General features: G+C 35.3%; 1 protein-coding gene across 1 annotated transcript in view; it reads right to left on the bottom strand.

The window, feature by feature from the left end:
- Positions 1–1,843: 1,843 nt before the first annotated feature.
- The window catches only part of LOC113095194 (ankyrin repeat and sterile alpha motif domain-containing protein 1B-like), a gene marked incomplete at its 3' end in the record, with an annotated part of 44,213 nt that continues 19,574 nt past the window's right edge, over positions 1,844–26,482 (bottom strand). The window contains exons 2-3 of the mRNA XM_026260833.1: positions 2,652–2,732; positions 1,844–2,000 (exon numbers count right to left, since the gene is read on the bottom strand). Of these exons, the coding sequence (XP_026116618.1) occupies positions 1,844–2,000; positions 2,652–2,732 (238 nt within the window). The remainder of the gene's footprint in view (positions 2,001–2,651; positions 2,733–26,482) is intronic.

Here is a 26,482-nt window from a genome sequence, read left to right as displayed (position 1 = left end):
TATACGCCATAAAGTCTGTGCCACCGGCTTGTGTGTGTCCAGGTCTATGTTTCATCACTATTGCATCGCTTGTTGCTCGTAAAGTGCAGCACATATCCGTTTAAAGAAAAGGATGTAAAATGGATTAAAAGTAAAAAAATTTTATCAGTCTAGATTTGAAAACTCAAAAACAAGCCCTAATAATTATTGAGAGAATGAGACTGTAAATGAATGCCATACGCTGTCTTTGTCTCTCAAAACACACTCATGACAGCAACGAAGGTCTTATCCATCAAGCTGATGGTTCAGCGAGTTGAGGAGGGCTGAAGATTGGACGTAATTGTTTCTCCTGCTGGTGTGGTCATTAAGAGTGAGGCAGATGGCAGGAGACAGAGCAGCACTCTTCCCTGCACTGAGACAGCATTTTAACTGCAGGTAAATACAGGCCTTTCACAGAGCTGCTCTGATTCTGCTCAACAAACCCTCCATCAGCCCATCAACACACTGACATGCGAGGAACAGGTCTGAAATTGTCAAAAACCTGTTAAGAGTGTGTATGTGTGCCCGGTCGAATGCAAGGGGACTGTGTGCAGGTGTTTCAAGTGTTTGTAAATGTGTACTATTAGCAGCAGACTAATGTAAAGTACTCATTAGTGCTCAGTACTACTGCTCAGATTTGAACAAACCGCTAAATATTCAATTCAGCTGCTTGGGCCACCATTTCGGACATGGATGATACCTTAAAATTCTGATTGTTGTGGAAAAGGTGTGCAATTACTTTTCAGATGTACCATTTTCATCTAGGGCCCTATTAAGCTGCCACATGATAAAATGTCTGATAATACTTGAAAATATGTATATATATATATATATGGAAAAAGAAACCCGTGTCACAACAAAAAAAATATAGGGATTAACAATAAATATCGCCCAGTATTTAATGTGCATCTTGTCAATAATGCCAGTTTTGTAATCAGCTGTAAATCTCTACACGTGATTGATTTTACGTGGAGAAGCATTCTCTACACAGAGACGATGTTCACTGACAAGCTGCACAAAACATGCACAAAATATGATCGTGGTTTGGTGCAATTTGTCAGTGAACAGGGGCTCTATGTAGTAAATGCTGCTCCATGTGAAATTTGGCTGATATTTATCGTGCATCCCTAAAAAAATATATAGGCCTATATATATATATATATATATATATATTTTTTTTTTTTTACAGATTTGGAGGTGGCCACGTAAGCCAAGCAACCACACAGAATTTGTTTTGCCTAGCTGACAAACATTCACAACAACATTCAGTTCACCCACTGAACCAAGTCCACTAAAGACCCAAAACTAATCTTCCCTTAACTAACATGTCAGCTAATGTTAGTTGATGCATTAACTAATGTTACCTAACTAATGGGAGCTTATGGTAAATTGGTATTTGTCAAACCTGATTTATTACTGTATTACTACCATTAAAGTCTTTTCAGTTGTAACATATGAATCTATCACCAGAGTTAATTAAACATTTCTCATTTATTTTTTATAGCTTACATTTCACTGCTAGCATACTGCTAGCACAGACTATACTCTACACAAGTAAACTGCCCTATTTGTAATCACAGCAAACCTTAAAGTCCATACGAAACTGGCATGGTTACAAAAAAAATGTAGATTATAAAGACCAACATCTTTTTCTCTGGGTTTAATTGTTCACCACAAGACTAGTGAAGTGCATTAAAGTTAAAGTTTAGATTTTGTAACTGACCTATACTGGCAAATTTAGCATGCTATGCAAAAGTTATGCTAAGATAGTACACTGAGGAGTAATCTTACATTCGGTACATTTGCTCTGAGGGTGTGTGTGTACCTGCTCATTAACTCTGCTGTGGGACGGCCCGTGGTGGATCAGTATCTGGACTATGTCCACGTCACCTCTCCATGCGGCCAGATGCAGAGGAAAACAGCCCTTACTGTCGGCCACATTAGTAGAGGCTTCAAACTGCAACAACTTCAACACCACGTCCCTGAGAGAAAGACAAATAAGAAAGATTTCATGGAATTGTGTGGGCGATTTTCATTCTTAAACACCAAAAATCCAATGAATCTTCTATGGTACTATTAAACTTCATGAAGCTTTTTGCAGGCACCAAATGAACGGAGTAATTGTGCTCTAATCATAATACATAATTCAAGTTACATGAAATCCCTCTCCTACTCTGGCCTCATTCTTACGAAAAACGTTTAAATCACCCCAAAAACCCTGAGCTATTTTAATTCCATCCTGCTTAAAAAAAAATAAAAAATCTTATTAATCTGACACTGCCTCATCCCATAAACCGCTCATTAATCAAATATAGCTCCACCCACTTCATAGACTGTACACTAATCTGGCTGTATCCAGATTCACAAACCCCGCCCTAATCTGACATCACAGTCTTCGATTCTTATGTATGTGAGCTGGATTACACCTCTATAAACGTCTAAGTAATCCTGGCGTTTAGCGCTTTCCCATTTTAAGTCTATAACACCATGTTAGGAGGAACTGAGATGTTCAGGTGTGTAAGTGTGCGAAAGCATAATCTCATTCATTTGAATTAGTGTCCATTAACTTATATCTTAATTCAGCTATTCCCTTTTCAAGGACCTGTAAATGAATTGGGGAATAAGAGTGTTACCTGTGTCCGTTCAGAGACGCGTGGTGCAGGGGTGTGTATCCTGAGCTGTCGGCACAGTTCACATTGACGCCTCTCCACATACTGCAGAGGAGAAGAACATCAATCAGTACAGCTCGGTGAAAAGACATCAGTTCAAAGCTAACAAACACCTACAACAAAACCATATACAGATTTATTTATCTCTGCACAGAGCTGATACAGCAGAGTTTGAGCAAACCACACTCATACCAAGATTGCTATGGGACTCTGTTTCTCACAATCTCCACAGTACCTTAAGCTGCTTAGAGAACACACACATACACACACACACACACACACACAAACCAAATTAACTTAATATCTAAATGGAAAAGATACCACAGATCCAGGGTTTCCACACTTCTTGTTGCTGAAGAATCTCTTTTTAGTTAAAAATGTGTTTCTTGTCTGATTATTTATGTACTTTCCACTCAGTAAAAACATTTTTTTTTAAAAATGTGAAATAAAAATATCTTCCTAATATATTCCTGATTGAACACCACAAAATAAGGAGAGATCCAATAGAATTATGCAGATATGTTTTTTTTTCTTCTGTTATTATCACCACCATCGGGTTAGTTTTATTTATTTTTTTATTATTTCTATTTTTATTCCTATTTTTCTATTATTTATTTATTTATTTATTCATTTTTAAGCAAGGGCCATAAAATCTTTAGAAAAGAAAATAATCAAGATCACTCTAATTATATTATCACAAACTGGTTAAAAATATTGCACTTAACATAATTAATATGATCATATTTAATAAGTTAGAACATGAACAAAGCTAGCCCTAAAATAAATATAAAAATATATAAATAAATAAATACAAATATATACATATATTTTTGGTTATTTATGGGTGTGTACAACTGAGGATGTCCATGAACATCCTGAAAGGTTTAGCTCCATTTATATAAATTTTAATCTCCAAAATATGGATGCGCAGTAAGGAAATATTTCCTTGCCAACAAATCAATAATCACACAGTGATGGCAGAGAAACATAATTCATTCTCCAGTTAATCATTTTTGAAAAACGTAATTTATTCTCCAATTCAAGAATAAACAGAAAGCACACTGTTCACACGCTGAGAATTTGTTTGGAGATTGATGATTTAACACTCTCTATTTCACACAAACATTAATGCCTGAAAACAGCTGCAACTGAAGTCCAGAACTAAAACATGAGCAGTCAATAGCACTGATGTCTAGACTGATAAGGAGACTCAACCCAGACAGACATGAGGAGGACATAGGTCATGACCTACGATATGACTCACAACTTGACTAACCAAGCACAGAACAACAGGAAACACACACAAACACACACGCACACACACACAGACTCACACATAGCGTCCCAAGCTGCCATAAATAGACATTCCAACGGTCTGCAGAAACAACATTAGACAGAAGAGCATGAGAAAACTTAATTCAGAGGGCAATTGTTGAGAGTGTGTGAGACAATGAGAAGGAACCAGAGTTATCAGTACTTTTGAGGATTATTATGTCTTTTTCAAAATTGGGAAATTAATTTATTTTGGTTGGTTGCACTACACTACTTTGATTTAGCAGGCAAATGGATTTAGCTCATTAAGCACTGAAGGAGGAAAAAATATAATAGAAGATTATGCAAAATTATATATATATAACAATTCAAAATACTTGTTTTCTATCTTCGTACATTAAAAAAAAAAATTCTGTTGACAAAGCTGAATCAGTGTCACATGATCATTCAATCATCATTCTAATATGTAGATTTGTTCCCCAATAAATATTTCATACTATAATCAATGTTGAAAACTGTTGTGCTACCTATTACTTTGTGGATTTTTTTTTCAGAAACCTTTGATGAATATAAACTTTAAAAAAGCCTTTTCTGTCACTTTTGACCATTTTAATGCATCCTTGCTGAATAAAAGTATTAACTTTTTTCCCAAACATTTATAGTTTTGATAATGTTTTCTTTTCATCAACGTTTTATCATTTTTGGACTTTATGATTTTTTTTTTTTTTAATAAACAACATTGGTCTATTACTTAAAGTGTGATTTTGGTTTCTTTTTATCAATTAGGTGATGAGTCAGGATATTTTCTGGTATTTGACAGAAGCCGCCATTAGATCTGAACTTACACTGATCCCAAAACATTCATTAAACATCAAGCAAGCAAAGCAAGCACTTAAGCACAGACACCATCAAACATCATTTGCATTTGCGAGACAGTCAATCAAACGATAAGTGAAAACCCTGTTTCACCTTAACTGGCTGCTTTTACTCCACACATACCAGACGAGCTCCTCGCTTATTCTCAGATATCAAGCATTTTAGCATTTGTTTATTGCTAATGTGTCTCTGAAAGGCCATTGTGCACCCGTACATCTCAAAGGAACAACACAGAAGGCTCAAATTGAGTTAGTTAACAGCATTAGATCGAGCTGCAAAACAAGGCCGATCCTCAACAGATTAGCCAGCTATGAAGAGTATTTCTTCCTCATATTGAGCATCAACTTCGTCAAATGTTAATTCCATTCAGCAGAGGTCATGGTCGGCAAGAGTGTGACCGTGATGTGGCTAGATCATGAGCATCTCACGTTGATCACTGTGGTGAGACAAAAGGATTGAGATGAAAGTATAATATTGTGACAAACGGGAATGAAATGTGAGCATCAGCTCAGAGCGAGGGAAAGCCCTGCCTTTGCTGTGAGTGTATGACTCATCCTGTGTGTGGAGAGCACCGGGGTGCTGCACTGCATACAGTATACCAGTATTACCCAACCGGCCACACACACACACACACACACACAAACACACACATGCTCACAGCAGTGTAGAATTAATTGGCACAGCTACACACTCTGAAATCTTGAGTAGTTGGAAGCGCATGAGGGAGGGCTACTGAAAAGGAGGATATGAATAGACGTGGAGAATGAAAAAAAAAGAGAGAGACGCTCAAATAGACTCCGACTGAGCACTGACAAGTGCATTCTAGACACACTGTCACAAAAACAAACTTCAAATATCTCACACTGAAAAACCATGATAAAAAGCAATGCATTATTTGACACAAATAAACTTGATTTATACACTACTGTTAAAGGTTATTTTTATGATTTTTGTGAAAGAAATCACAGCAGTGATGCTCAAAGCATTAGTTGTAGTAGTATTGTGAAATATTACAACTAAAAATATTTTATAATGTATTTTGTAAGGACAAACTCTCAAACATGTCTTATTATTATCAATGTTGAATTGATATTGTTGAATTGATATATCTTGATTTCCTGATGAATAAACATTCACATTTAAATAGCAGTTTTTATATTAAAATAAAAGTGATTAGAGATTTCATGTATCAAATATTGATTACTTTTTTATATATTCTCTGTTCAGTACACAGTGAATGTCATATACAAAACTTCCCTATATTAGTTAAATGTTGCTGAATAGTGCAGAAAAATAACACAATTTGCTTATCAATGCTGACATGTTTAGGCACAGCCACATTTACCATTGTTGACATTTTCACTGAAAGTTTGCAAACAAATTTGGTAATTTTAACAGAAATCCAGACGATTGTGCACAGATTTTGCAACAGGTTCAAGTTGGTCACTGGAATTTGCCTCACTGACTAACAGAAAGCAGCTTGGTTTAAAAGTGACTTCATACTGCAAACACTATTTGCAATATTCTGTGGTGAAGTCGGGGTTAAGTTTCCCTTTAATACTTACAGTAGTGACAAACATGCTTGCTTTAAAACCCACACCCTCAAAAACAAAGGTCAAACCAAACCGTGAGTATCCTGCCTTCTGATTGGTCGATGAGCCCATATTGTTTGAAGTGTCTCAATCAGATTGTGCATCAGATTGATTGGCAGGGTCTGCTGATTCCCCTCTCCTTTCATTTCCACTGGAGGATAATTAAAACCAGACACAGGCAATCAATAACCGCACCGTACCCCGAGGGCACAGGAAATGCACTGATGTCATTGATTCTCCCATGAGCCCTCTGAGTGTTATTGGGCGTGTGTGGCCTCCTTATGAGAGATCGCAGACATATTAACATGCTCGACAAAGTCTGGTGCTGCTCAACTTGCTTTTAATTAAACCTCGTCAGATCTTTCACGTCTACCTGCAGTCTGTTTCGTAACAAGCATCCAATTCTCACTACAGTCTGATTACAGAAAATTGCTTTGATTAATGCTGGAGCGATTTGTTGCTACATACGGTACATCATCAGTGCGGGAAACCTGACACGAGCGCAGCTAATACATCAGCCCACGAGGAAAGTTTCTATGTCTGTGCGTGTGAATGTGTTAAACAGATTTTGTATATGCGGTGCTGCCAAACGATCCGCAGAAGCTGAATTTAGATTTTAACAAGCTGCTCTCCACATAAGCAAAGCTTAACCGGAAAGCCCTACACAAGGGAACGGTATGAATCCCTCAGGCCTACCACAGACTTAATCTCCTCCTGAAGGACAAACAATGACTTAATGATACACATGTGAGCATGTAGCAGGAACACAGGTGTGTGTGTGCTTCTGATGTCTGGGTTAAAGGCCACTTGAGTGTGGAGTGCTGTATATTCTGTGGTTACTTCCTAAAGTAGTTCTCTCCAGTGTCTGACCGCTGCTATCCCACAATGCATGCTGCCTCGCTGACCAGCAAATCACAAATCTGCTTTACTTTGAACCACATTATGTGTTTACATTCATTCTGTAGCAAGTAAGCCCTGCTGTCTAGCATTACTCTCAGAAAAAAAGGTACAAAATCTATCACTGAGACGAGACCCATTCAAAAGGTATACATTTGTATTACAAAATTATGTAATGGTAGCTAAAGTAAACATTTTATTACTCTAATGTTAAGTGTTTGTAAAGGTACCGAACCAGAAACAGCTTTTGTACCTTTCTTTCTGAATGCATATATTTAAGTCACACAGTTGATAATATTCCTAAACTAACAAGATGATACTCTAATAAGTATAAACCCACATACATACACACAAATATAGGTCACACACACACACACACACACACACACACACACACACACACACACGCACACACACACACATACATATATATATATATATATATATATATATATATATATATATATATATTTTTTTTTTTTTTAAATGGGTATATAAGTTTTGAATGTTTCATTGTTTTTAATATTGAAACATAAAATGTTTGTACAGGAGTTGATACTTGTGTAAGTAGAAAAACACAACACATACTGCACAGAATAGAGAATGCGAAGCTGACATTACACCATGTTGCATTCTGGGTAACTGTTTTGTTTAGATGCCTCATTAGGAGGATTGGCTGCCTTTCTGTTAGTGAGTTTAAGGAAGTGCTTTGATTTTTTTTGTCACGATTGTGAAATTTTTTGCCATTCCTGCTATATTCAGAATTGCCTTAGGAACTTGCATCATCGTTCAGGGAGAAAACTAGACAATGTTACACGTTTTTTCACCTTTTCTGCGTGTAAAAACAGAAAGTGAAGCAAGCTGAGGTGTCAAAGATGCTGGATAGCAAATCTATTATTAATGTCGCTGATTGAACCTCTGCCTATCACTCACTAACAATCACAATGATGAGTGTTTCAGAAAATGTCACCCTTTGTTCAGGTTAATAAGTAGCATTACCTTCGCAAATATGACTTTCACTTTTTGTCAGATTGTGAATTAGCAAACTGTTTACAAGCTTCCAGGGATTTGATTTTGGTTGTTGTGTTGAAATATAGAAAAAACTGTGTCATGTAACCCACAATCTCTGTTTCCCCTCTGTGGCCATGGGAAAGTGAATATTTACACTGACAACAAAACAACTTCAGTTAAATATAAACTTTTACAAATGAGAAATGGATCGACACATTTTTATTTCCATGTTACCGTTGAAGCAGCAGTAAGCACCCAGCATTTGCAACTGTTTTTGCAGTAACCAGATACCCTGTGAATGGAAAACTATAAATTATTATGCAATGCGATAAAATAGCTTCTCTTCCCAAACCATGAAGAATGTGCATATTTAAGTTAAAGGCAAAAACAAAAGGAAACATTTTTTTACTCTTAATAATTAAAAAAACATATTTCAGAGGGGGACATTATCATGATTTCTACAAAAATTATAAGCAACTGTTAACTGTTTTTAACACTGATAATAAGAAATGTTTCTTCAGCACCAAATCAGGATATTATGATAATATGACACTGAAGACTGGGGTAACAAGTAATGAAAATTAATATTAACACAGGAATAAATTACGCTTTAAAATGTATTTAAATAAAAGGCATTATCACTATACTTTTGTTCAAATATATAGAGCCTAAAGAGGCTTTAAAAAAACGAACAAAAAAACTCAACCTTTTGAGCAGTAGTGTACATTTTTTCAAAAAAAATTTCATTTTTCCCTGGTTCTAATGCATTCTCAAATGGCCTTCTACACAAAGGATGGATAAGACACTGGATTTTGGCAGGATAATTATGTTGTCCATCTTTTGGAACGGCTTTTGTCATTGGAAGTATTCCAGAAATGCCTTAAAAAGCAGCCTAGACAGGCAACTCACTAAATTTTGGAGCAGAGCTTCTGTGTTTTTTGGCACTGTGGATTCATTTATATAAAGTGATAAGCAAGCATACATTTACAGCCTAATTTAAAATCACCAGCATAAATATTTAGAAACACAATTTGCTGATGCACTGAACTGTAGTGGACAAAACATAAGTGCTTGCAAGATGATTAAACTCTGGATTTAGTTTTGATCTACTGGAGAAGAAAGTGTGGGGAGAAGAACCTGGTCTTACCACTGCATTCACTTGTGAGCCTGACCTTATCTGTTGATTACTGATCTGAGAGATGAAGAGAACATGCTCTCCTCTTCCTTTGGTCTTAGTGTCCACCCTGCCGAGGATCAAACAGATGGCTCTCCTCCAGGGCATCAGTGGTCAGACATCCATCACCTCACTATAGTTACGTGCAGTGACCTGGAGACTGATTACTGAGAGTGATCCAGCTCATCATTCAGTCACAGACGGCCAGTTAGATGTGCTGACATCCTGTCTACTTAACAAAGAGCTTATCTGAGCAATTACAGGCCACAAGACGATAAATAAACATTTAACAGGCGCACACAAACATGCCTATATATGGAATCTGTTATGCTGCTTCTAAAACAAGCTTTACTTCTCTAAACACCTGCAAACGTGTTTTTGTCTATGCACAAATATCGAATACAACTTTGAAGCATCTTACAGCTGTGTCATTCAGCATGGTAACCAGCTGACAGCAGAAATAGAGTCTTACCAATATAACAAACAGCCGATATGAATAGATGATGTTACACCATCTATGACTGGAGACTGTCACAGACATAAAACATCTTCCCACGCACAGGAAATGGTGTCAAAATGAGCCATCTAGCTCATTCTGTGTTGATATTATCTAATTCCTGAAATTCAACATGGAAATGAATTGGAAGCCAAGGGCCAACATGCTATTTGGTGAAAATACAGCAAGGTTGAGCGCGGATTGTTGCTTTTATACAACAGTGCAATAAACAAGAAGTTATTGTTGAGAAACGTACATTTTAGGCATACAGAGCCCTGCACACGACATGCAGGAAAAAATGTATTTATTTCTTTATTTCTTTATGAACATTTATTGCAGGATCAACTCCACGAGATGGAACATCTCGTTTTCATGGGGGTCCTCAAGATCATGTCCAACAACATAGAAAAGAAGAACAACAGAGTAGGCTGAATCGTAAAGAGATCAAAAATAGTAGGCTAAATCGTGTGCACGATTTACTAATTCATTCCCTCATTTACATTACATTTAATGTACTAAATGTACCCTCAATGTACTAAAATGTGCACACGATTACTATTTCATGCACTCGATATATAAATTGTGCGCACAATTTACTATTTTGTTCCCTCGATTTGCTAAATCGTGCACACGATTTAGCCAATCGAGGGAACGCAATAGTAATCATGTGCACATTTTAGTACATTAAGGGAACGAATTAGGAAATTGTGCGCACAATTGATTTATTTTTTCTTGCATGTCATGTGCAGGGCTCTGTATAGGCACAATATTGCCAGTTGTTTTGTCTGCACCAATGAAAACAGTTCCAAACAAAGCCACAGAAGAATCGAAGTAAGTCTCCAAATAACATGGTAGTGGTGTTCAGTTCCTGAATCAGCGTTCGGAGAATCGGTTGAATAAACAATTCAGCAACTCAATGAAACGCAAACTTCTTTATTTGCAGAGTGAATCAGCAGCGTTTTTGAACAATTCTTTTAAATGAATGCTTCAGTCATTAATTTGTTTTGATCCTGAATGAATCAGAGTTTTGAACAAATCGTTTGAATGAATGATTCAATGAGTCACTCATACAGACTTGCCTCCACCTACTGGCGTGATGTAACCTGCTAAAAGAGTAACTGAAACAATAGTTTAACCTATAAACTATTAATGCATTTATAATTTTTCTATATACACTTTCTTATTTATTTATTTTTTTCATTTTCTAAAGCAAGCATTATTAATGTTCATATTTATGTATTAAACTTTGGCATTCTGTATGTGCAACAGATATGATAGGGCTTCCATAAATCTATCTATCTATATCTATAATATTTTGTGTAAAACAATAATGGCAATAAAATGTTTTGACATTAAAATGGCAAACTGAGAGAAAAAGAGCGAGAGACGCCCATCTGGGATGACAGATTATCATGTGACTTGCTCTGTCAAACGGGTCGAGTGTGAAGTTGTTTACACGCAGCTGGGTGCAATTAACTCCCCACAAGAAAGTATTTTAAACACTAGTAGACTAGTGACTCTATCAACTCTATCAAAATAGCTCTCCCATAAAAACTAGAACCGCTAGAATCAAACTTTCTGATGCTCACATTCTCAAAAACAGAAATTAACAGGAAAGGGACTAAACACCGAAGAGAAGACAGAAGGAGACCACCTATTGTGATTAAAATGATCAAAAGGGAAATCTGAATGAGTACATGAACCTTGTTAAAATTCATTGCTTCTCTTTTTTTGTCAGCGATAAAAACTAAGCAGGTGATGACAGGTGCTGTGCTCGCCTCAAGCGGATATCTGTCACTGCTCCACTTTAATGTTAAACATCACGAAACGGGATTGGAGGCCTTGAGCAAAAGGGTTCCCCATTCTCCTCTCCCTTACTGGCTCTTTTAATCTAGCTGCTTATAAATGCAGTATGTGTTACAGACTCACATGCACATATGCTGTGTACCATTTCATCTTCATATGGAATAAATAATATACAAAGGTTGTATAAAGAGGGTGTGTCTAAATCTGTTCCTTAGGTTACTAGTACAGGCTGTTAAAATCATACTAGTGCACTTAAATATCAGTATTGCACAGTTAATGTATTCAGAATGTACTGTCATTTGTTTTTAATATTTCTATTATTATTATTACATTTCATGTTATTCTGCATGCTTAAGATGTTTTTTCTTTCTACATTATCTATAAGGGTTTTTCTATTGTATTTTTTTACATTATAATATCATTCATATTTTTACTTTTTTAATATAATTTTAAAGAAGAAACCTATCCGATGTATAGTTGACATTTGAGGCTTAATATTATAAAAAAGAGTGTTTTCAGCTTGCTTAATTTCATATAAAAATACGGCATGCAGTTTCATCAAACAAAGGTATAAACAGCATTCAATATAAATTGTGATAATCGTAATTAATAATCGCAATTATGATTTTTGTCATAATTGTGCAACCCTAATATATATAACCACACACACACACAATTAACAGCAAACAATAAAATAATACAGTTCATTATACAAATACATTTAACAGAAAAACGTCAAAATATTTGATGTAAAATTATTAAATTAATTAATTAATTAATTATATTTTATTATACAAATGCATGTTTTATTGTGGGTTAGTCTATAGTAATTATAACTAGCTTTAATTAAAAACAACAGAAGTCTAAGGTACCCATTAAGTGTGTGTGTGTGTGTGTGTGTGTGTAGTCATTGCAGAATTCTCTGTTTTCTTTTCAATTTATTTATTTTTAATATAGATTTTAAAATGTCTAAATGTTATTCTAAATTTTTGTTTTGTAACATAACAGGATAAATGACATGTTTCATAATGGCAATTATGATTTTTTAGCAGCTGTAATGAAGATGATAACGTGATACAGAGCAATGTTTTTGATGAATGCCAGTTACATTTTAATGCATGACTTCATAAATCAATATTAGTCACCGATGTTTAGTAATTCATCTTCAAATTTATGTTTACGATGTACCGATACACAACATGTAAACTGTAATACACTCTTAAATAAAGGTGCTTCACAATGCCATAGAAGAACCTTTTTATCTAAATGGTTCCATAAAGAACTTTTAACATCTGAAGTGAACTTTCTGTTGCACCAAACGTTCTTTGTGGCTGAAGAAAGTTCTTCATATAATAAAAAGTAAGAAAGAAGGTTCTTTAAAGAATCTTTGACTGAACGGTTCTACGTGGAACCAAATATGATTCTTCTATGGCATCAGTGTAAAGAATCTTTTAAGCACCTGTATTTTTAAGAGTATAATGCACACCCAGAAACTGTGAGAGGCCAACCAAAGTGTTAGAAAGGTCAGAGGTTACTGACCACAATAATCGCCCTGCGGTCGTCCTAAATTCCTCAGACACAAGAGTAAAGCTTTCCAGTCACAAACTGAGCAGAAGCGCTGAGCTCTGATGTGAAGAGGGATGTTTATGCCACAAACAAACACAAAAAATAGTATAAGGGGCAGCAGTGCATGCGCCCTTATGTAAAGGCATCATATAATGCATAAAAAATTACTGTATCCAGAGGTTTGAATAGTGAGTGGTGAGTTGGCTGTATGAATAAACCATTGGGTTTTCTGTAATATTATGAGTTCCAAACAGTGGGAGCGTGCTGTGATGGTAATTACAGATCTCTGCTCAGCTGCACCGCAAACACTGGGCTGATGTAACACTACAGTCCATCTTGGGTGTGTGTTAGACGAGTGTGATAACAGAACAATTCAACCCTTATCCACATATCAAAGTCCGCACTGCCTAATGTATTATGCATCAGAATTGCACAGTCGGTAGAGTATCAGACTTTTTTGTACCCTCATTTATCTCGCATGATTAGTACCATTACAAGGATAGTCCACCCACAAATGAATGTTCTCATGAATATTCATTTACTCAAGCTCATGGCATTCTAAACCTGTGTGAGTTTCTTTCTACATTATGAACGTACATGAACTGCACTCCTGACAGTCTAATTCATCACGTGAAAGCAAACCTATACCCACTCAGACAACAAAGGCACTAAAGCACTGTGTCTAAGCTGTATCTCTGACAGTGAACAGCTCTTTACTGGAAAGCCTCAATGAAACATCATTCCCAAAAGCCTCTAGTCATAAAATAAAACCAACGTTCCAGCCACTTCCAGTCCCATAATGCACCAGTCCTCAAACTCATAGTCCTTCAGGACCAGACTGTGAAAAGTAAAAATAAATAAATAAATAAATAAATAAATAAATAAAACACTGTACTCTGCCCATGCATAACCATATTTTGGCAATTAAATTAACTAAATAAAACACCATTGTTATTTATTTATATATTTATTTATATATTACTGTATACATAGAATGTTTTTTTTTTCAATTAGTAATTATATAAATATATTTCAGATTTTGTAACACTATGCATTTTTCATTTGTTTTTTTATATATATTTTTTTTATTAAAATATTTAATTGATTATTTTTATTAAAAATTATAATATTATACTATATCACATTATATATAATACATATATTTATTTATTATATAATTTCATATATATTGTATATGCATTTCAATTAATTATATATATTTCATATTTTGTAAAGTTATGCATTTTCCCTGATTTCTTTTATACTTATATTTAAATATACATTTTATAATAGATTATTATATTATACATATTATTTTGTTGTTGTTTATTTTACATTTAAACACATACATTTTATATAATAAATATGTTTCCAAGTAGATTAACTGCAAATAATAAAATAATTCAGGTCATTATACAAACACATTTGACAGCACAATGTCACAATATTTAATATAACATATATAATTGATCTATTATTTTTTTTCTAATTATGCACATTTTATAGTAGGCTTAGTCTATAGTAATTATAATTAGCTTTCTATAAAAACAATAGAAGTCTAGGGTTCCCATTTAGTGTGTGTGTGTGTGTGTGTGTGTGTGTGTGTGTGCGTGCGTGAGTGTGTGTAGTCAATGCAGAATTCTCTTTACTCAAAAGATAAGAAAAACGTACAAGCGAAAATTCTGAGAGAGTAATTGAAGATTTCTCCAGGTGAATTCGCTGATGTATGCAGACACTGGTCTCGCTCTTTCACACACTCTCATTCTCTCCCTTATTCTCTGTTATCACTAAATTATCTTCATATTAAGCCCAAGAACAACCCTAATTTATCTACAGAAGAGTTAGTCACTCAAAAGATTGAAGAAGAGAGGGTTAGAGAGAATTTATTCCTCAAATATTTCTCAATGCCCTCCCACAACCATACATCTCCACTGTCAGCCCATTGCAATGTTGTTTTCCAGTGTAAAAACAGATGACGGACAGGCCCAGGCTTAAACAATAGACACGGTAATGACAGACAAGGCACTTTTATAATGGGAATCTCAGACAGACAGACACTTTCGTGACAGATAGACACTTCGGTGACAGACAGATGCTTTCTCTGCAGTGACAGACATCACATGGGCATCTTCTACGCTTGCTGCAATGACCGAAGAGCATGTTATCGCAACACAGCAGACATACTGAGAGAAAGAGAGAGAGAATGAGAGAAACATGTCATCTAGCTTTAAAATGGAAATATGACAGGAGTCTACCAAACATTTGTTTTGTCATGTAAAAAATAAATAAGTTAAGAGTGGAAAAAGCATTAACTAATCAAAAATAATATGATGGTAAAGTGGCCTATATAATCAGGTGAATGAGAACAGTCTCAATTGAACAGCTTTTAAACAATTGTCTTGTTTTAATCATTAGACTTAAAAATAGGTACTGTGGTGATACCAATTTTTTTAAAATAAAAATGTAATTGTAATAAAAAATGTAAAAGTCAAGTCACCTCTATTTATTTAGCACATTTAACAATACAGATTGTGTCAAAGCATCTATACAGTATCAAATAAGAAAATAGTGTGTCAATGCAAAAGGATAATAGTAAACATTTAAAAATTGTGTTATTTGATGTTTTAATTGTTATTTTATTTTTATTCTATTTTGTCTGGGTGTGTGTATGTATATATATATATATATATATATATATATATATATATATATATATATATATATATATATATATATATATATATATATATATATATATATATATATATACTATACATACTGTATACACACACACATACAGAGAGAAAGAGAGAGAGAGAGAGATGCAGATTACTTACAAATTGTAGTCCATTACATGATGAAATCTGTAGTTGATAAAGTAATCTATGTTGCTCATTTTAGGTAATGTATTCTGACTACTTTTTAAATTACTTTTAGATTACTTTTTATCTAAGTTGTTTTTAAATGTATTAATTAATAAAAAAATTTAATTACCTGCATGTTAATGTGACCAGCAACACCGAACTGTAAACACGCAAGTGTGTTGTTAAATTATTGAAACTATTAACTTCCTCCGAGATAATTCAAGTACCGTATTTTTCAGACTATAAGTCGCACCTGGGTAGAAGTCGCATCAGTCCAAAAATACGTCATGACGAGGAAAAAATAATTTTCGAACCAAGCACCAAGAGAAAACATTACCGTCTACAGCCGCGAGAGGGCGCTGGAGATTTCTCTCGGTTCATGTCAAATTAATTTTGATAAATAAGTCACACCTGACTATAAGTCGCAGGACCAGCCAAACTATGAAAAAAAGTGTGACTTATAGTCCAGAAAACACGGTAAATATTACATGTCAAAGGGGTTTGGCTGACAAAAATGTTGGGGAATGTTGGGGAATCCCTGCATTACATAAGCAAACATTAGAAAACATGAAAACAACATTATATGTCCAAAGACTTTCAGGATTGAAAGAAATTATGTCCAGAGCTCCAGAATCAACAGTTACTGAACGTCAATGGATATTAAGATTATTTTAAAATGATTTTTACCTGATATTCACATGACCATTCTAGATTGTGGATATAATAAAAGCTAAATGGCATGACACACAGTAAGAATAAACTTTTGTTTAATATTATTGTGAGATGCTTGGAAATGTGTCAAGGATTTCTAGTAAGTGTAATTGCATGCAATTCTGAGTTTATGTTAATGTAATGGATCCAGCAAACCAGGAATGAGCATCCCATGCTGGCCCCAGCATGCAAAATATACCTTATGTCTCTATTTGCATTTAGCCACATTTAAAGCAATTACATGTAAAGTAATTGCCCATTTGCATTAGTGTGAAAATCTCTCGCTCTTCATTTATCTCTCCTACTAACACACTACAACTAAATTACATCTTTAAACACACCACTGCCAAACCAATAGAATAATTTGTTTGTTCCTCAGGGACTGCAAGAAATATTAGCATACTAGCGCTGGAGATACACCTCAAAATAAACACTTCCTCTACACATACACCCTTGAGTCAAGGCCCTTGTGGCATTACGAGTAATTACTGTATGCTGCAGTTTCCTTTCCGAGTGTGAATTGCAGAGTGGTTTAAAACGTACAAAATACACACATACACAGAGCAAACAAACATGCACACAGTCTAATTACATCTATATTAGCGAGCCATTAGCCTGGACAGTAAAGCTGCCCTAATGAACTCTTTGCCCACACACAAACAAGCGCAGAAATGCCATGTGATGAGTCAATTTGTGGCGAGGAATTCATGAAAGAAAACCCTGCTGAGATGCAAAGAAAGACCACTTACAGAGCGCACTGATACAGACTAAACAGATCAACTAAAACACTCTCGGATGTGAACGACCCCTCGAATCAAGTGACTCCTGCCTGGCGAGTGATAAAACTGCTGGCTGCTTGGAAATGAATCTGTAGTGGTGAGGAATGGACTGTCACACCTGTTCCAGTGCACTGTTATATTAGAATCACAAACACATGCAGATATCCGTGTAATCGCTCTTTCCTCGTCACTGTCAGCGCTTTGATAGATTTTCCACAGCTCCTTTCAATCATGACGGAAAAAGAACACACGCCAAGATCCCATTTTTCCTTTCATCTGCTGCTCTTGACTATACGGCTGATCTGGGATCTGCGGGGTTCATGTTCTCTTCTTGTTTGGGGTCACAGGTGAGTGTCATCAGTCTGTTCTGGGATCTGTCCCATTCAGTCTAGAGCTTTTAGCTCATGTCTGGAGGTACTGAAGTCATCTATGTGCTAAAGAACTCATAAACTTGAAAAATGTACTTCTAGGAGATTTATGCACTTAGAGGGATAGCTCATCCAGAAATGGACATATAGATGTTAGGAAGCTACAGGAATACATTTTGTGCTTAAAGAAAACAAAAATATGCTGACTGCTTACAGGGTTGATGTAAGATTGACTCTGGATAATAATTCAGCCGTTCTATTCCCCCATCATTTCCTGTGATATCTTTAACTGTTTGCCTATAAATAAATGGTAGGAAGTCCAAAAAAGGATTAGTTGCTAATTTAGCCAATTTTTTTCCCATGTTTAGTTATTGAGTTTCACACAGAATAAATATGTTGGGGGACTGAGAATTAAACTATGGCCTCAAAAATATTAAGCACGGACACATAATTAATGCTAAAACAGATGTATAAAATAAAATAAAATAAAATGTGTATAAACAATAAAATATATTATTATAAGCAATAAATATATTATTCAAAACAAGACAGTGGTTTATTTATTAATCCACACCTAGCTCCCACCAAAAAACATTACAGGGACATGATACTGTGTTAACTCTGCAGGGACTGTATGAAGTTGAGGACAACTACTGTACATTCATTCACTTGAAATAACCTTGAAAACAGATTAAAGTAATTGCAAAATAATGACTTAGAAAAGTGAAGAGAAAAGCTCTAGCATCATTTGTTCATGGATCCCACTTGGCTAAAAAAAAAATTGATTATGCAATGCAATGGCATTCAAACATTCAAGCAAGTATGGTTCAAGTGTCCAAATTCTTGGATACACAGAACAAAAATGTGTCCAGACACAGAAAATACCCAGAGCATGATCGATTGTGCATGCTGTGAAAAAACAGCATTATATCACTGTGAATAAGTGCGAGGAGCAGGGGGAAGGACGCTTCACTCACATAGTCACAAAATTCAAATGTACAGAACTTATATGAACTCAAATCTCAGCTGCATAAACTCACAGATTATTGTGAATGTGTTGAATGTTGGGGGTTGGTCATTTAGTCGAGTGGCATTGCAGGGTCTCTTTAATAAAACGTTTCCCATGCTATTTACAGACTTTCCAGGCAGTCCAGAAGGAATGCTCCCAAAACACACACACACACACACACACACACACACACAAAGAACAGGAAAAACTATTTTTCCACTACAAGAGAATATTAACCAGTGTTATATACTGTACTATTATTCCTATACTATTATCATATTTATTTGTTTTATGAAATGTCTTTGATTTTTGTTTTGATGATATAAGGGGAACAAAAAGTGAAATGAAAATTAGAAAGTGAAATTAACAAGTTTCGGTTAATGTAGTAAAATGACTAAAACTAGAAATTATTTAATTAATACAAATATAAAAAATAATATAAATGACAAAAGCACATGACAAAATTACTACAATTTTAAAATGTAAAAATAAAAATGTAAAAATAAATGTTAAATAGAAATATTTAGATAATACATTTTTCAAACAGTTTTTGCATTATTTTTTATCTTGGTTCTTTGTTTTGTTATGTGGTACTTTATTTACTAATGTTTTAATTGAAAATGTTTTAAATCCATTGCTGGGTAGATCGGGTTATCCTTTTCAGAAGTCTTTTGATCTTTATGTTTTATAATTATTTTTTTTTATGCTCACCAAAGCTGCATTTATGTGATCAAAAATACAGTTAAAACTGTAATATTGTGGAATATTGGAATTAACTGATTTCTATTTGAAAATACTTTAAAACATAATTTACTCCCATGATGGAAAAGGCTGAATTTTCAGCAGCTACAGTCTTTAGTGTGACTTGACTAATATTATTTCTTAATTTACCAATGTACCAACAGTTTTGCTGCTTCATAACTTTTTAGGGGAAACTGATACAATTCTTTTTACAGGAAATTGTGAAAAATATGAAGTTAAAGTGATCAGCATTTATTTGAAAAATGTTTTTTTTATATATAAATATCTTTGTCATTTTTGATCAATTCTTGTGTTCTTGCTCTATAAACATTCAAAGAACAAACAAACAAAACAACTTCATTGACCCAAAACTTAGTGTACACACAATAAAAACATTTGCTTTGAGAGTTTCATTGGTTTTAGTGTGTGTGACTATAAAATATTTTTTTAAGCGAGAATGAGGAGTTCTTGGAAAGTAGAAGACAGTGATGATTAAGACCGCTTTTTGGTTTCCTCCTCCTAAGCTGGTCTAAGGCTCCTGTCTGTTTATCCAGTCTTTTAATTAAACCCACGGACCCCTTTAGCTGTCACTCACCTGGCACTGCATAATGGACACACAACTCAGCTATACTGTGCTCTGTAGTCATTTAAATGATGAGTCATTGTGAAATTCAGAGCTAAACGTGTGCGAGTGTCACATGAGTGTAATTTCTGTTGCAGCATTTGAGAGCCTGTTTCCATGCAGGGCTGAAGCAGTAAAAGGCCCCGTAAAGCAGAGCTGCAAATGGCTCTGTGAAACACTCACTTAACCTCATGATACCATCATATTGCATCAGTACTAAAACTACAGTACACCAGCCTCAGACTGTCTGGGTGTGTTCACGTGGGTGTGTGCTAATAGCAGCAGTTAATTTATGTGTGTATTGCTGGTTGGCCTTCCTAAATGCTGTTCCCCATTTTAGTTAGTCCTTACTGGTTAAACACGCAAACAACATAGGACTGGTTGTGACCTGTTCAGTATAAATACACACTCGATTTATTGTTTGACGATTGGTTGAAGCACAAGTTGGATCCATGTTGGGTCACTCAAACAAAGATTTGACTGCAAGGTGTAGTCTGCCTTCTTTTGTTTGTTTATTCTTGTTCTTTCCTGTCATTTGGGCCTTTTGTAAGGTTATTTTGAAACTTATGAAAAGCCAAACATTGCTCTAATATCCTAATTATTCTCCTCCTCAGCTGGTCTAAAAAATATTTGAGGGTGTGTGAGAAAAACAAAAGAATGAGTGAGTTTGTCCCTTTAAAGCAGATTAGTTTTTTCAATGAAAGGTGGAGATTTCACCAACAGAAAAGTACCTGCCATGTTTCTGTTGCATGTGTTAAAAAGCAGTGTTGTGCTGTTAACTATAAAACTATTCAAATTGTTTTCAGTTATTGAATTTAAGCTGAAATTAGATCAAATATTAGGTGAACAAAAAATGAAATGAAAATTAGAAAGTGAAATGAACAAAATTCAGCTTTTCCATCACCGGAGTAAATTATGTTTTAAAGTATTTTCAAATAGAAATCAGTTATTAAAAATATTTCACAATATTACAGTTTTAACTGTATTATTTTTATCACATAAATGCAGCCCTGGTGTGAAAAAAAAATCATTATAAAACAAAGATCAAAAGACTTCTGAAAAGGATAACCCGATCTACCCAGCAATGCATTTAAAACATTTTTGTAAATAAAGGACCACGGAGCAAAACAAAGAACCAAGATAATAAAAAAATTATGCAAAAACCGTTTGAAAAATGTATTATCTAAATATTTCTATTTTACATTCATTTTTACATTTTTATTTTTCAATTTTTAAGTTTTAGTAATTTTGTCAATATAAAACATAAAGATCAAAGGACTTCTGACAAGGGTAACCCAATCTACCCAGCAATGCAACATGTAAACACACAGCTGCTTTTGTAAACAGCATGTTAGGGTTTCTGTTGAAAGAAGATGAAAACTGTTTATTTAAACATTTTTAGTAAATAAAGTACCACAGAATCAAAACAAACAACCAAGACAAAAATAATGCAAAAACTGTTTGAAAAACAAACACATTTAGCATAACAATAAAACAAATACTGAGTAGATTAAGGAAGATGTTAATAACAATGGGTGATTGTGGGCCCCTCTGCTAGAGAATGGGACCCTTGGCATACTCTGACAAAAAGATAGGCTCACTTGAAGTGTTTTGATTTCAGGAGTGGTCATTTGATTCATTAGTAATCATAAAACAACACGTCAAATGTAGGGGCCCGTGAGCATGGTTGGGACCCTCTGTTACATATTGGCTTTCAATACAAACATGGGCCACTGTATGACTCTAAATGGTTTTACTGACATTAATGGAAGGGGCCTTTATTCAAGTGGTAGGGGCTGGCTATCATTGTTTGGGAACCTAGGGAGTCATAAAATCCAGAATGACTTCAAAATTCATAATGCAAAGCACATAAAATCCCATTCTCAGCCTTGCCACAAGGGGTGCTAGTAATGATTTCACAACTTTTTTTTACTTTGCATACAGCTTACAGTCATAGAGTAGCACGACCTGGGAAGTTGTGGCCTAATGGTTAGAGGGTAGGACTCCCAATCGAAGGGTTGTGAGTTCTAGTCTCGGGCCGGACGGAATTGTGGGTGGGGGTAGTGCACGAACAGCTCTCTCTCCACCTTCAATACCACGACTTAGGTGCCCTTGAGCAAGGCATCGAACCCCCAACTGCTCCCCGGGCGCCGCAGCATAAATGGCTGCCCACTGCTCTGGGTGTGTGCTCACAGTGTTTGTGTGTGTGTGTTCACTGCTCTGTGTGTGTACATTTCGGATGGGTTAAATGCAGAGCACAAATTCTGAGTATGGGTCACCATACTTGGCTGAATGTCACTTCACTTTCACTTTCATCACTTGTCCAACTTTGAGGGTGACTATATCACCCCTCTGAGTTTAGATGTTTGTTAGTGTCAATGCACGAATGAAAGTACAACATAAGGTTGTTGCAGGCTTGCGTAATCTTTCTTTTTTAAGAATAAGAGTGAAGATGATGACAAAAGCTTTCTAACTTTCCAGAGGAACAATGGCTCAATTGATTTATCGAATGTATTCCAGCTTGTTTCTTCACTCTGTAGCGTTCTCTTTATACTTGTGGAGACATCTATGAATGAGTTTTTGAGGAGTGTAGAAGAAGTATTGATGAAACGTCCCCGATCGCTCCCATCACAAATACTAACAACCGCATATTTCAATAGCTCATTCACCTCCCTTAATCAAACATACATCAGACAGATTGAGATAGATAGATAGATCAGGCAGAGAGAGAGAGAGAGATAGAAGAGTAGACAAAGAGAGTAAGGAGAGAAATGGAAAGAAAGAAAGGAAGATAGAGGGATTGGCTACAAGCCCAGATGAAAATCCATACCACTCTGTTATTGGGCATATAATTGGTTTCCTCTCTCACTCTCTCTCTCTCTCTCTCTCTCAACCCATCCCCCAATCTAGGCAGAGTGTAAACCTCTAGGCTTTCATATCACACCAGTAAGTGAATTTGTGAATCCATGTACTTGTGCGAAGATGTGCTGGAGTGTTTGTCAACACTTTACAATTCATTTCAAGTGTATAATATGTCCCCTTTCACAACATGGAGAACATCTGAAAATGCTGGCCTACCACTTCAAAACCAAGATCAATCATTTCCATCTTTTTTTTTTTTTTTTTGCTGTGCTGCTTATGGCAACAAAGACAGTCTCTATAGGTTGTTAACAGCATGTACCACAAGAGTTCAATACAGTTCAATAGTTCAGTTCGACAGTGCAGAACATGTCTGTACATGAAACATTAAAGAAATTAATACACACACACTGTGAATGAATGCGTGTGGGTGCGAACTGTGTAAAAAAAGCGGATGGCAAACACGGCTATAATAACAGAGAGATGGCAACAGCATGTTCCCGTCGTGCATTCACATCCTTTTCTTTTGGCGGTTGACCTCTGGGTGAGTTCAAAGATATTAACAAACCAATTTCTTTAAGGACTGTCAATCAAGTGAAATAAAATTTATCACATAAACTACATGATATGTCAATGAATTGAACGAACTTATCAAGTACATCAATAATTGCTGATAAAAGACCACAAATAAAACATTATGGTGGATAAATAAATAAATGAATTAATAAACATTAAAGAAAGTGGCTTTAGATGTTAATACTGCATTAACAACCCATAATAAACAACCCATCTTGTTCAATCATACATTCAGAAATACATCATTTAAAACATGAAAAAAATATCAAATTTTTTTATTGTTTATTCCACGTCAAAATATGATTTCAGCAGCAGTGATTCCTCTCAGACAGGAGCGGGTTTTGCCCAAAGGGGGCTCTCTTAGTGAAGTATGTGTGTGTCTGAGCTGTAGTCTGACAGAGGAGCTTCCAGCTAAATCATCCAGAATCCTGTCTGGGAATACTCTTTCAGAGCATCCGCCTCTCTTTTACAAAGACACTCACGCCCTACACTTCCAGCTGTGCCCTATTTCAGGGATCACAGCTCTGCCGAACTGAGTCAGCAAAGGTTGCCTTCCTCTCAACCACACACAAAGAGAAAAAGACATGCTAGTCCTCTCTATTGGTGGGTCACAGCCCAGAAATGGACCTCAGGGAAAAATAACAAAGCTAAATGCACATAATACAATTCAACTGACCACATAATTGTGTATACATGGAGAATATTACTGGACCTATTTCAGATTAAGGCCTGGTTCACACGGGACGATTTTAAAATTGTCGGCCGATTTTCCAAACCTGAGAGACCCCACACACGGCGATAAAAAATCACGGGTCTAACAGTTTTGGTCGTTCAGTGTGTGGCGTGCAGCCACACGGCAATATCAACACATCACACACGAACCGATTTGACTGCCGAGCATTCCCAGGTAAGACTGGAAATCTCGCAAAATCCCTCGAGATCAAACGTGACTTCTGAGTAAACAATCAAGGCGGACGAAGAGGATGCAGTGGCCGTAGTTTGTGCTTTGTTTTTAACGGAAAAAAAACATAAGAAAAACAAGAAAAGGCGATGGTCAAAGAGGTGGAGACAACGCGAGCATGGACTATACTTGCTACATCATGATATGGAGGAAAGTTGTTGTTTTATCTCATAGAAATGTTGTTACGTACTACACAGATTAATCGTTGAAATAAACGTTCATATATTCGTTTCCATGTACTCTGGTGGACTGCAGTTGTGGATGTAGTTATGCCCATCGACTTTATTTGTATTTGTTATATTATATACGCCGGCTGTTTTGATTTTGTTTCCCGGTACTTACTTCCTCACCGCCTCGTCACCTCACTTTCTGATTGGCTACATGCCACAGTCCACAGGCTGCGTGATTGTTTGTCCTCAGGGGACACCACACACGAGAAGAAATCGGGCCAAATAAATCCAACATGTTGGATATCCCCGATTTGAGATCGGAGCGGTCCCGACGTTCTTCCGAGCACAGGAGAGCGGTCTTAACACACCACACACGGCAGGAATATTTGATCAGATTATTTTACGATAATCGGAGCATCCTAAGATTGTCGGAAGGGGTGAATCGGGGCTAAAATCGGCCTAATTATCCTGCCGTGTGAACCAGCCTTAAGGTAACATTAAGAATTACATATTGTATTAAAATATTAATATTGATTAGCATTATTTATTATAAATAAAGAAATATTACAAAAATATTACATTTAAGAGAGGTGCCACTGATCTAAAATAAATATAGAGATGGATGTGCCAATATTATAATTCTGACAAGAAGACAATTATTTTCATGTTAATTCTAATAACCAATAACTGGACGAATTAAAATGTTATAATATAAATGTTTACATTTTATATTACATTTAATATAAATAAATATATATTATATAATTTTTTTTATTAAATATGTCATATAAAAGAAATTTAAAAACTAAAAATATTTTAAATCCTATAATTTGATTTACACATTACTGTAATGTAAAAGATGTATTTGCTACATTATTTGCTACAATATTGACTTGCTACATTTAAAAGTGTTATTAAATTAGTTTAAAATATTTTTATTTGAGAGTTAGAAGATGCTATATGTGACCTGCGCTGGCAAAATGAGTCACAATGAGCATATTTTCAAAAGTTAGCTATTTTTATTTTTACACTCTCCATCAAAAGACCTTCAAAATGATTTGTTGGAATCGGACGAAAAATGACTGAGCTACACCTGTTTGAGCGACAGACTGTTAAGACACAGTCAACTGTAACTATTTATTTTTAAATATAATAATCAACAAATTGCATAAAATGCAGTTTTTAAATGAACTTTTTTATATTTAATAAAATATATTAAATTACACAGTGTCATAAAATGTTTCATAACAGATTAATTTAAACAAGTATATAGTTTAATATTTCGCTTAATGCTCTTCATTAGACTTCATTTCTCTAGCTGACTAACAAGCTGTCGTAAATAAAATGCTTAAATGACATTTTGCTTAAAAGTTGTTTTGTTGACATCTTTTCCACGGTTGAAACACTGATTGAGCAATTTCACGTGCAATGAGATGTTCATTCAT

This window comes from Carassius auratus, unplaced genomic scaffold (genome assembly GCF_003368295.1).
Source record: "Carassius auratus strain Wakin unplaced genomic scaffold, ASM336829v1 scaf_tig00215639, whole genome shotgun sequence".
In the NCBI taxonomy this organism is placed as follows: domain Eukaryota; kingdom Metazoa; phylum Chordata; class Actinopteri; order Cypriniformes; family Cyprinidae; genus Carassius; species Carassius auratus.
The sequence above is the reverse complement of the archived record's forward strand: the minus strand, read 5'-3'. Positions and strand labels throughout refer to the sequence as shown.